The sequence below is a fragment of the Cinclus cinclus genome, unplaced genomic scaffold, assembly GCF_963662255.1.
Source record: "Cinclus cinclus unplaced genomic scaffold, bCinCin1.1 SCAFFOLD_339, whole genome shotgun sequence".
Lineage (NCBI taxonomy): Eukaryota > Metazoa > Chordata > Aves > Passeriformes > Cinclidae > Cinclus > Cinclus cinclus.
The window spans coordinates 1-13,180 of NW_026912102.1; the positions used below are offsets into that span (position 1 = coordinate 1).

At 41.2% G+C, this 13,180-nt stretch overlaps 1 protein-coding gene across 1 annotated transcript; it reads left to right on the forward strand.

Moving 5' to 3' along the window:
* Positions 1–1,397: 1,397 nt before the first annotated feature.
* On the forward strand, positions 1,398–12,615 carry LOC134057431 (protein kinase C gamma type-like; the record flags this gene model as incomplete). Its single annotated transcript, XM_062514418.1, has 7 exons — positions 1,398–1,489; positions 2,927–2,989; positions 3,785–3,923; positions 5,597–5,677; positions 7,022–7,129; positions 8,486–8,626; positions 11,819–12,615. Coding segments are annotated over 7 exons (786 nt in total), but the record flags the coding sequence as incomplete, so codon positions are not given.
* Between the last annotated feature and the right edge of the window lie 565 nt (positions 12,616–13,180).

The following is a 13,180-nucleotide window of genomic DNA, read 5'->3' on the forward strand; positions in this document are numbered from 1 at the left end:
TGGGAAGGACTGGGAGGGGAAATGGGAAGGACTGGGAGGGACTGGGAGGACTGGGAGGGATTGGGAGAGGTTGAGATGGGATTTGGGTGGATTGGGAGGGAATGAGAGGGACTGGGATGGGAAATGGGAAGGACTGGGAGGGAATGGGATGGACTGGGAGGGACTGGGAGGGACTGGGATGGGAAATGGGAAGGACTGGGAGGGATTGGGATGGACTGGGAGGGACTGGGATGGGAAATGGGAAGGACTGGGAGGGATTGGGATGGACTGGGAGGGACTGGGAGGGACTGGGAGGGATTGGGAGAGGTTGAGATGGGATTTGGGTGGATTGGGAGGGAATGGGGGGGAATGGGAGGGACTGGGAGGGATTGGGATGGACTGGGAGGGACTGGGAGGGGACTGGGAGGGACTGGGAGGGGAAATGGGAAGGACTGGGAGGGAATGGGATGGACTGGGAGGGACTGGGAGGGACTGGGATGGGACTGGGAGAGGTTGAGATGGGATTTGGGTGGATTGGGAGGGAATGGGAGGGACTGGGATGGACTGGGAGGGGAAATGGGAAGGACTGGGAGGGACTGGGATGGGATTTGGGTGGATTGGGAGGGAATGGGGGTGACTGGGAGGGACTGGGAGGGGAAATGGGAGGGAATGGGATGGACTGGGAGGGGAAATGGGAGGGAATGGGATTGACTGGGAAGGACTGGGAGGGACTGGGAGGGACTGGGAGGGGAAATGGGATGGACTGGGAGGGGAAATGGGAGGGATTGGGATGGACTGGGAGGGACTGGGATAGACTGGGATGGGATTTGGATGGATTGGGAGGGAATGGGGGAGGAATGGGAGCGACTGGGAGGGAATGGGATGGACTGGTAGGGACTGGGAGGGGAAATGGGAGGGAATGGGATGGACTGGGATGGACTGGGAGGGACTGGGAGGGACTGGGAGGGACTGGGATGGGACTGGGAAGGACTGGGAGGGACTGGGAACGACTGGGAGGGACTGGGATGGGATTTGGATGGACTGGGAGGGAATGGGAGGGACTGGGATGGACTGGGAGGGGAAATGGGAAGGAGTGGGAGGAGATTGGGAAGGACTGGGAGGGACTAGGAGGGACTGGGAGGAGATTGGGATGGAGTGGGAGGGGACTGGGAGTAACTGGGAGGGACTGGGATGGACTGGGAGAGGATTGGTGCGGACTGGAATTGGACTGAGATTAAACTGGTCCAAACTGGGATGAACCGGGATCAATCCTTGCCGCTGTTTAATCCTGGAATCTTCATTCGGGGCCGGAATTTTTGGGGAAATTCGGCGATTTCGGGGCACTGGGATTGAACTGGGAATGAACTGGGATTGAACTGGGATTGAACTGGTCCAAACTGGTCCAAACTGGTGCGCAGGACCGGCTGTACTTTGTCATGGAATACGTCACCGGGGGGGACCTCATGTACCACATCCAGCAGGTCGGAAAGTTCAAGGAGCCGCACGCGGCGTGAGTGCCCCGAAATCCCCGGAATTCTCCCCAAAAAAAAATTCCCAAAATTCCTCGGGATGACTCAAAAAGTGGAAAATTCCCCCAAAAAAATCCCCTGGAAAAACGACCAAAATTTTTCCAAATTCGGTTGAAGTTCGGTCGACGTCCACCCTAAGATCCCAAAATTCTGGGATTTATCCTTAAAATATTCCCCCCCCCAAAAAAAAATTCCCAAAATTTCTTGGGATGACTCGAAAAGTGGAAAATTCCCCCCCCCGGAAAAAAATCCCCGGGAAAAACGACCAAAATTTGTCTGAATTTACCCAAAATCTGTCAAAATTTGCTCAAAATCCGCCCCGAGATCTCAAAATTCCCAGAATTCTCCCCAAAATATTCCCCAAAAAAATTCCCAAAATTTATTGGAATGACGCAAAAAGTGGAAAATTCCCCACAAAAAAAAAATCCTTGGAAAAACGACCAAAATTTGTCCAAATTTACCCAAAATTTGTCTGAATTTACCCAAAATTTGTCAAAATTTGCTCAAAATCCGCCCCGAGAACTCAAAATTCCCAGAATTCTCCCCAAAATATTCCCCAAAAAAATTCCCAAAATTCCTCGGGATGACTCAAAAAGTGGAAAATTCCCCCAAAAAAATCCCCTGGAAAAACGACCAAAATTTTGTCCAAATTCGGTTGAAGTTCGGTCGACGTCCACCCTAAGATCCCAAAATTCTGGGATTTATCCTTAAAATATTCCCCCCCCCAAAAAAAAATTCCCAAAATTTCTTGGGATGACTCGAAAAGTGGAAAATTCCCCCCCCCGGAAAAAATCCCCGGGAAAAACGACCAAAATTTGTCTGAATTTACCCAAAATCTGTCAAAATTTGCTCAAAATCCGCCCCGAGAACTCAAAATTCCCAGAATTCTCCCCAAAATATTCCCCCAAAAAATTCCCAAAATTGATTGGAATGACGCAAAAAGTGGAAAATTCCCCACAAAAAAAAAATCCTTGGAAAAACGACCAAAATTTGTCCAAATTTACCCAAAATTTGTCTGAATTTACCCAAAATTTGTCAAAATTTGCTCAAAATCCGCCCCGAGAACTCAAAATTCCCAGAATTCTCCCCAAAATATTCCCCAAAAAAATTCCCAAAATTTCTCGGGATGACTCAAAAAGTGGAAAATTCCCCCCCAAAAAAAATCCTTGGAAAAATCCATTAAAACATTCCCAAAAAATCCTGCAAAAAATTCCCCAAATTCTCCTCAAAAATTCCCCGTAAAATTTTCCTTTTCAATTCCCCCAAAAATCCCCACAAAACTCTCAAAAAATCGCCCAAAATCCCTCGAAGAATCCAAAAAAAAAAAAAATCCGAAATTTCACCCAAAATTCCTAAAATTCCTTCAAAATTCCCAAAAAATTCCCCAAAAATCCCAAATTTTTCCCGATTTTTCCCAGATTTTACGCGGCCGAAATCGCCATCGGTCTCTTCTTCCTGCACAACCAAGGGATCATCTACAGGTGAGAGCCAAAAAAATTCCCAAAATTTCCCCAAAAAATTCCCAAATTTCTCAAAATTCCCCAAAATTCCCCAAAATTCCCCAAAATTCCCCAAAATTCCCCAAAATTCCCGCGAGATTCTGGCAAAAAATTGATCCAAATTCCTCAAAAACTGCCCCAAATTTGGTGAAATTTTGCCCCAAAATTCCGGGTGAAGATCCCAAAATTCCTCTGGAATTGCAGGAATTTCCAAAGTATCCAAAGAATTCCCAAAAAATCACAAAAAATCCAAAAAAATTACAAAAATAGTCCCCAAAAAAATCCCCAAAAATCGCCAAAAAATCTCCCAAAATTCCCTAAAATCTGCAAAAAAATCCACAAAACATTCCCAAAAAATCCTAAAAAATCCCCAAAAAATCCCAAAAATTCCCAAAAAATTTCCCAAAAAATTTCTCAAATATTCCCTAAAAATAATCTTTAAAAATCCCCAAAAAAATAAAAAAAAAATATCGAAAAATTCGAAAAAAATCCCTAAAAAATCCTAAAAAATCCCCAAAAAATCCCAAAAAATCCCTAAAAAATCCCCAAAAATTCCCAAAAACTTTCTCAAAAATTCCCAAAAAATTCCTCAAAAATTCCCTAAAAAAATCTTTAAAAATCCCCAAAAAAACCTCTAAAAATTCCCCAAAAAATCGCAAAAAATCGCCAAAAATCCCTGAAAAATCCCGGAAAAATCCCCAAAAAATCCCATAAAATTCCCCAAAAATTCCCCAAAAATTCCCGGAATTCCGGGAATTCCCAGATTTTGCCCCGCAGGGACCTGAAGTTGGACAACGTGATGCTGGACGCTCAAGGCCACGTGAAAATCACCGATTTTGGGATGTGCAAAGAAAATATTTTTCCAGGAAACACCACCAGGACTTTTTGTGGAACTCCCGATTACATCGCTCCCGAGGTGCCGGAATTCCCAAAATTCCCAAAATTCCCAAAATTTTTGGAGTCAGGGTTGGGAAAATGAGGAAAATTGGGGAAAAAAACAGGGAAAAAAAAGGGATTTTTTTCAATAAAATTGGAAATTTTTGAGGGTTTTTTTAGGAATTTTTCAGGGGTTTTTTTGGGAATCGGGAGTTGGGAATTCCCAGAATTCCCAGAATTCCCAAAATTCCCAAAATTTCTGGAAGTTGGGGCTGGAAAAATGAGGAAATTTGGGGGAAAAATGGGAATTTTTTTCTTACGAAACTGGAATTTTTCGAGGGGTTTTTTTAGGAATTTTTTGGGGTTTTTTTATGAATCGGGAGTTGGGAATTCCCCGAATTCCCAAAATTCCCAAAATTCCCAAAATTTTTGGAGTCCGTGGGTGGAAAAATGAGGAAAATTGGGGGAAAAAATGGGAATTTTTTTTAATAAAATTGGAATTTTTCGAGGGTTTTTTTAAGGAATTTTTCAGGGTTCTTTTGGCAATCGGGAGTTGGGAATTCCCAGAATTCCCAGAATTCCCAAAATTCCCAAAACTTCTGGAAGTTGGGGCTGGAAAAATGAGAAAATTTGGGGGAAAAATGGGAAATTTTTTCTTACGAAATTGGAATTTTTCGAGGGTTTTTTTAAGGAATTTTTCAGGGTTTTTTGGGAATGGGGAGTTGGGAATTCCCAGAATTCCCAAATTTCCCAAAATTTTTGGAGTCGGGGTTGGGAAAATGAGGAAAATTGGGGAAAAAAAACAGGGAAAAAAATGGGAATTTTTTTAATAAAATTGGAATTTTTCGAGGGTTTTTTAGGAATTTTTCAGGGTTCTTTTGGCAATCGGGAGTTGGGAATTCCCAGAATTCCCAGAATTCCCAAAATTCCCAAAATTTCTGGAAGTTGGGGCTGGAAAAATGAGAAAATTTGGGGGAAAAATGGGAAATTTTTTCTTACGAAATTGGAATTTTTCGAGGGTTTTTTTAAGGAATTTTTCAGGGGTTTTTTTGGGAATCGGGAGTTGGGAATTCCCAGAATTCCCAAAATTCCCAAAATTCCCAAAATTTCTGGAGCCGGGGATGGAAAAAAAAAAAAAATCACAAAAATTTTGGGGAAAAAAACAAAATAAAAAATAGGAAAAAATTGAATTTTTGGGGGGGATTTTTAGGAATATTTTTTGGGAGGAAAATTTTGGGATTTTTCAAGATTTTAGGAGAGTCAGGATTTGGGAATTCCCAAAATTCCTGAAATTCCTTGAGAGAGGAAACCCCCCAAAAAAATCCCAAATTTTTTTTTTTTTTGGGGGGGAAGGGAAAAAAAGTGGGGGGGGGGAAAAGGGAATTTTGGGATTTTTTTTTTTTTTTTTGAGGGGGGGAGAAATTTTGGGAATTCTGAAACTCCACAATTACAAAATTCCCAAAATTTCCCAAAAAATTCCAGCGGAAAATCCAACATTCCTGGAATTAAAAACAAACAAACAAAAAAAAAAATCCAAAAATTTTTTTTGGGGGAAAAAAAAAAAAAAAAAAATCACAAAAAATTCAATTTTTGGGCCTTTTTTTCCGGGTTTTTTCGGGGGGAATTCCCAAATTTTTTTGAGTTTTGGGGAATTTTGGGGAATTTGGGATAATTTGGGATAATTTGGGATAATTTGGGATCCAAAAATTGCAGATTATTGCTTATCAACCCTATGGAAAATCCGTGGACTGGTGGTCCTTCGGAGTCCTGCTCTACGAGATGTTGGCCGGGCAGGTGAGAAAATTTGGGAATTTTTTGGGGGGAGGAATTTTGGGAATTTTTTTGGGGGTTTTTTGGGGGTTTTTGGGGATTTTTTGGGGATTTTTTGGGGGTTTTTTGGGGTTTTTTGGGGGTTTTTGGGGGATTTTTTGGGGATTTTTTTGGGATTTTTTTGGGATTTTCTTGGGAATTTTTGGGGATTTTTGGGGATTTTTTTGGGAATTTTTGGGGATTTTTGGGGATTTTTTTGGGATTTTTGGGGTTTTTTTAGGGATTTTTTTAGGGAATTTTTTTGGGATTTTTGGGGGGTTTTTTAGGGATTTTTTTTGGGGAATTTTTAGGGATTTTTTTGGGAATTTTTTGGGATTTTTTGGGGTTTTTTTGGGGATTTTTTGGGGAATTTTTAGGGATTTTTTTGGAATTTTTTGGGGATTTTTTGGGATTTTTTGGGGTTTTTTTGGAGATTTTTTGGGGATTTTGGGGGGAATTTTTAGGGATTTTTTGGGGGATTTTTTGGGGTTTTTTTGGGATTTTTTGGGGATTGTTTGGGGATTTTTTGGGATTTTCTTGGGAATTTTTGGATTTTTTGGGTTTTTTCTGGGATTATTTGGGGGTTTTTTGGAGATTTTTTGGGGAATTTTTGGGGAATTTTTAGGGATTTTTGGGGGATTTTTGGGGGGTTTTTTTGGGATTTTTTGGGGCTTTTTTGGGGTTTTTTGGGGTTTTTTTTGGATTTTTTGGGGAATTTATAGGGATTTTTTGGGGGGTTTTTTGGGATTTTTTGGGGATTATTTTGGATTATTTGGGGATTTTTTGGAGATTTTTGGGGGCATTTTTTGGGATTTTCTTGGGAATTTTTGGGGATGTTTTGGGGGAATTTTGAGGGATTTTTGGGGGGGATTTTTTGGAGATTTTTGGGGGGATATTTTTGGGGAATTTTTGGGCATTTTTTGGGGGGTTTTTTGGATTTTTTTGTGGAATTTTTGGGCATTTTTTGGGGGAATTTTTAGGATTTTCTTGGGAATTTTTGGGCATTTTTTGGGATTTTTTTTTTTATTTTTTGGGGAATTTTTGGGGATTTTTTAGGGGATTTTTTTGGGATTTTTTGGGGATTTTTTTTTTAATTTTTTGGGGATTTTTGGGGGGATTTTTTGGCATTTTTTGTGGCTTTTTTTAGTAATAAATTCAGGAATATTTCAGCAACATTCGGCAACATTTTCGGGGCTATTTCCTCCTTAATTCCGGAATATTTTTTTTGTGTGTGTGTGTGTGTGGAGGGGGGAGGGGATATTTTGGGAATATTTGGATTTTTTGGGGGGAATTTTTTTGTTTGTTTTTTTGTTTTTTTTTTGTTTTCAGCCCCCTTTTGACGGCGAGGACGAGGACGAACTTTTCCAATCCATCCTGGAGCAGACGGTGACGTATCCGAAATCCCTGACCCGAGAGGCCGTGGCCATCTGCAAAGGGGTGAGAATTCCCAAAAAAAAAATTCCCCGAATCCCTGGGGAATCCCAAACCACACCCAAACCACGCCCAGACCACGCCCAAACCACGCCCAGACCACGCCCTAATCCCCGACCCGAGAGGCCGTGGCCATCTGCAAAGGGGTGAGAATTCCCAAAAAATAAATTCCCCGAATCCCGCGGGAATCCCAAACCACGCCCAAACCACGCCCAAACCACACCACAACCACGCCCAAGCCACGCCCAAGCCACGCCCTAAGCCCTGACCCGAGAGACCGTGGCCATCTGCAAAGGGATGAGAATTCCCAAAAAAATTCCCCGAATCCCGCGGGAATCCCGAACCACGCCCAAACCACACCCAAACCACACCAAAACCACGCCCAAACCACGCCAAACCACACCCAGACCACGCCCAGACCACACCCAGACCACGCCCTAATCCCTGTCCCGAGAGGCCGTGGCCATCTGCAAAGGGGTGAGAATTCCCAAAAAAATTCCCCGAATCCCGCGGGAATCCCGAACCACGCCCAGACCACTCCCGAACCACGCCCAGACCACGCCCAAACCACGCCCAAATCCCTTTTTTTCCGTTTTTTTTTTCCCCGATTTTTTCCCCATTTTTTCCCCATTTTTTCCGGGTCTTTTTGTGATTTTTTTTTTCCCCCCGTTTTTTTTTCCCGATTTTTTCCTGATTTTTTTCCTAATTTTTTCCCGGTTTTTTTCCCCCATTTTTCCAATTTTTTCCCCCAATTTTTTCCCATTTCTTCCCCCAATTTTTTCCCATTTTTTTCCCCATTTTTCCCAATTTTCCCCCAATTTTTTCACCCAATTTTTTCCCATTTTTTTCCCATTTTTTCCCCCATTTTCCCCCCCATTTTTTCCCAATTTTCCCCTTTCTAATCCCGACTTTTCCCAATCATTTTTCCTCACATTTTCCCCATCCCCGCTCCGATTTTCTCCGGGTTTTTTTTGTTTTTATCCAGGAATTTTCAGAAATTTGGGAATTTTGTAGGAATTCCATGAGAATTCCATGGGATTTTCACCATCCCAGCCCCATTTTTGACCTGAATTTTCCCTTTTTCCCATCATTTTTCCTCACATTTTCCCCATCCCCGCTCCGATTTTCTCCGGGTTTTTTTTGTTTTTATCCAGGAATTTTCAGAAATTCGGGAATTTTGTAGGAATTCCATGAGAATTCCATGGGATTTTCACCATCCCAGCCCCATTTTTGACCTGAATTTTCCCTTTTTCCCATCATTTTTCCTCACATTTTCCCCATCCTCGCTCCGATTTTCTCGGGGTTTTTTTTGGTTTTTTTTTCTGGGAATTTTTGGAAATTTGGGAATTTTTGCCTCTGCAGTTCCTGACCAAGCACCCCGGGAAGAGGCTGGGGGCGGGCCCGGGGGGGGAACAGGAGGTTCGGGGTCACCCCTTTTTCCGCCGCACGGATTGGGAACGTCTGGAACGTCTGGAGGTGCCGCCCCCCTTCACCCCCCGCCCGGTGAGTCAGACCAAAAATCCCCCCGAAATCCCCCCAAAAATCCACCCCGAAATTCCCAAACCATTCCCCAAAATATTCCCGAATTTTCCCAAAAAAAAATCCGGTTAAAATCGTGTCAAAATTAGTCAAAAAGTGACCTAAAAATCACCCCAAAATCACCCCAAAATCACCCCAAAATTACCCCAAAATCACAACAAAAATCCACCCCAAAATTCCCAAACCATTCCCCAAAAGATTCCCGAATTTTCCCAAAAAAAAATCCGGTTAAAATCGTGTTAAAATTAGTCAAAAAGTGACCTAAAAATCACCCCAAAATCAGCCCAAAATCCTCCCAAAATTACCAAAAAATCACCCCAAAATCACCCCCAAATCAGCCCAAAATTACCAAAAAATCAGCCCAAAAATCCCCCCAAAGTTCTCCCAAAAATCCACCCCGAAATTCCCAAACCATTCCCCAAAAGATTCCCGAATTTTCCCAAAAAAAAATCCGGTTAAAATCGTGTTAAAATTAGTCAAAAAGTGACCTAAAAATCACCCCAAAATCACCCCAAAATCACCCCAAAATTACCCCAAAATCACAACAAAAATCCACCCCGAAATTCCCAAACCATTCCCCAAAAGATTCCTGAATTTTCCCAAAAAAAAATCCGGTTAAAATCGTGTTAAAATTAGTCAAAAAGTGACCTAAAAATCACCCCAAAATCACCCCAAAATCCTCCCAAAAATACCAAAAAATCAGCCCAAAAATCCCCCCAAAAATCCACCCCGAAATTCCCAAAAAATTCCCCAAAAGATTCCCGAATTTTCCATAAAAATCCCGTTAAAATCGCGCTGAAATCAGCCCAAAATTAACCCAAAATTAACCCAGAATTCCCCCCCAAAAATCCCCCCAAAATGCCCTAAAATTCCCCAAAAAATAAAACGCAAATAATTCCCCAAAATCCCCCAAAATTTCCGCCAAAAATTCCCAAAAAATTCCCCAAAAATTCCCCAAAATCCCCCAAAAATGCCCCCAAATTCCCCCAAAAGTTCCCAAAATTTCCCCAAAAATTCTCCAAAATTTCCCCCAAAAGTTCCCAAAAAATTCCCAAAATTCTCCAAAAAATCTCCAAAAATTCCCCAAAATTCCCCAAAAATTCCCCAAAATTCCCCAAAAATTCTCCAAAAAATTCCCCAAAACTTCCCCCAAAATTTCCCCATAAATTATAAAAAAATTCCCCTAAAATTCCCCTAAAATTCCCCCAAAAATGCCCAAAAATGCCCCCAAATTCCCCCAAGAATTCCCAAAATTCCCCCAAAAATTCTCCAAAATTTCCCCCAAAAGTTCCCCAAAAAATTCCCAAAAATTCCCCAAAAATTCTCCAAAAAATTCCCAAAATGCCCCCAAAAATTCTCAAAAATTCCCTCAAAATTCCCCCAAAAATTCCCCAAAAAATCCCAAAATTCTCCCAAAAACTCAAAAATAAAACTTAAAAAAATTCCCCGAAAATTCCCCGAAATTCCCCCAAATTTTCCCCAATTTTGGGCTTCCCCCTCTGATCCCAAATTTTCTCTCTCTCTGTGTTCGTCCGTTTGGGTTTTTGGGGGGGAATTTGGGGGAAATTTGGGATTTTTGGGGGAAATTTGGGATTTTTGGGGAAAATTTGGGATTTTTTGGGGGGAAATTTGGGATTTTTTGGGTGCATTTTGGGGTTTTTTGGGGGAAATTTGGGATTTTTGGGGGGAAATTTGGGATTTTTTTGGGTGGATTTTGGGATTTTTTTGGGTGGATTTTGGGAATTTTTTTTGGTGAATTTTGGGATTTTTTTGGATGGAATTTGGGATTTTTTGGGGGGCAAATTTTGGGGTTTTCTTTGTGGATTTTGGGAATTTTTTGGGTGGATTTTGGGAATTTTTTTTGGGTGGATTTTGGGGTTTTTTGGGTGGATTTTGGGAAATTTTTTTGGATGGAATTTGGGATTTTTTGGGGTGGATTTTGGGGTTTTTTTGGGTGGATTTTGGGAATTTTTTTTGGGGTGGATTTTGGGATTTTTTTGGATGGAATTTGGGATTTTTTGGGGGGAAATTTGGGGTTTTTTGGGTGGATTTTGGGGTTTTTTGGGTGGATTTTGGGAAATTTTTTTTGGGTGGATTTTGGGATTTTTTGGGTGGATTTTTTCCTATTTTATGCCTTTTTTTATTATTTTTTTGGGTTTTTTTTTTTGAGGGATTTTGGATTTTTTTTCCCTTTATTTCTTTTTTTTCCTCTCTTTTTTTTCCTTTTCATTTCTTTTCTTTCTTTTATAAAATTTTCTTTATTTTTCCTTTGCTCCTTTTTTACTTTTCTTGTTCTTATTTTCTTTTTTCTTTATTTTTAAATTGTTTGTTTTTCCTTTTTTTCCTTCTTGCTTTTATTTCTTTCAATATTTTTTATTCCTTTTTTTTTAATTCCCTCCAATTTTCCCAATTTTTTTCCATTTTCCCCCAATTTTCCCCCATTTTTTTCTCCCATTTTTCCCTTTTCCCCCAAATTTTCCCCATTTTTCCCCCTTTTCTCCCCCATTATTTTTCCCCAAAATTCCAATTTTTTCCCATTTCCCCCCAATTTATCCCAAATTTTTTCCCATTTTTTTCTTCCATTTTTTCCCATTTCCCCCCCATTTTTTCCCATTTTTTCTCCCATTTTTTCCATTTTTTCTCCCATTTTTCCCCCATTTTTTCTCCGATTATCCCCCATTTTTCCCATTTTTTCTCCCATTTTCCCCATTTTTCCCCGCTTTTTCCCTCCCACTTTTTCCCACTTTTCCCCATTTTCCCCCATTTTTCCCTCCTATTTTTTCCCATTTTTTCCTCCCATTTCCCCCATTTTTTCCCCGCTTTTTTCCTCCCAATTTTTCCCATTTCCCCCCATTTTTCCCATTTTTTCTCCCATTTTCCCCATTTTTCCCCGCTTTTTTCCTCCCAATTTTTCCCATTTTCCCCCATTTTTTCCCTCCCACTTTTTCCCACTTTTCCCCATTTTCCCCCCATTTTCCCCCCCATTTTCCCCCCCATTTCCCCCCATTCCCCCCCCTTTTCTTTTTTAATTTTTCCCATTTCCCCTCAAACTTCTCCCATCTCTCCTCCCTTTTTCCTCCCCCGTTTTTTTTTTTTTATATTTTTCCCCAAAAATCCCTTTTTTTTTTTTTCTTTTTTTTCCCCCCCAATAAAAAGTGCGGCCGGAACGGTGAAAATTTCGATAAATTTTTCACCCGGGCCCCCCCAGCTCTGACCCCCCCGGACGCTTTGGTTCTGGCCGGACTGGACCAAGCTGAGTTCGAGGGGTTCAGCTTCACCAACCCCGACTTCCCTCAGCCCTCGGGGTCCCTCGTGTGACCCCAAAAAAATTTGGGGACACCCCGAAAAAAATTTGGGGTCTTTACACCCCAAAATCCCCCCAAAAAATCCCCAAAAATTAAAAAAAAAAAATGATTTTTTCCACCTATTTTTCAAGTTTTCCCCCCCCATTCTGGAATGTACCAATGCTCGTGTCACCCCCAAAAAAATTTGGGGAACCCCCCGAAAAAAATTTGGGGACCCCTCCGAAAAAAATTTGGGGTCTCTACACCCCAAAATCCCCCTAAAAATCCCCAAAAATTTAAAAAAAAAATTGAATTTTTAGCGTTATATTTCAGGTATTCTCCCCCCGTTTTGGAACGTACCAATGCTCGTGTGATCCCAAAAAAATCTGGGGACCCCTCCAAAAAAATTTGGGGACACCCCGAAAAAAATTTGGGGTCTTTACACCCCAAAATCCCCCCAAAAAATCCCCAAAAATTAAAAAAAAAAATGAATTTTTCCACCTATTTTTCAAGTTTTCCCCCCCCATTCTGGAATGTACCAATGCTCGTGTCACCCCCAAAAAAATTTGGGGAACCCCCCCAAAAAAACATTTGGGGACCCCCCCCCAAAAAAAAATTTGGGATCTTTGCAGCCCGAAATCCCAAAAAAATCCATAAAAATTTTTAAAAAAAATTGAATTTTTCCACAAATATTTTGGGTTTCCCCCCCATTCTGGAACGTACCAATGCTCTGTGACCTCCCAAAAAATTTGGGGACACCCCAAAAAAATTGGGGACCCCCCCAAAAAAAAATTTGGGATCTTTGCAGCCCGAAATCCCCAAAAAATCCATAAAAAAAATTTTAAAAAAAATTGAATTTTTTTCATTTTATTTCAGATTTTCTCCTCAGATTTTTGGAATTTTTTCTTTTTTCCCCTCCCAATTTTTGGATTTTTTTCCCCCCCCCCTCCCCCCCACTCCCCCAATTTTGGATCACCCCAAAAAATTCCCCCCTCCCCCCCCCCCCCCCAAAAAAATTAAAAAAAAAATTTTGGGTTGGTCCCTCCCGAGATTTGACCCCAAAATTTCATTAAAAAAATTGAAAATTTCCCCCAAATTTTTGAGATTTTTTTTGCCCCTCCCCCCCTCAAATTTTGGGATTTTTCACCCAAAAATTTTTTTTTTTGGTGGGGGGGGGGGGGAATTTCCCCCAAAATTTTGGGATTTTTTTTTTTTCCCCCGACCCCCCCCCAGC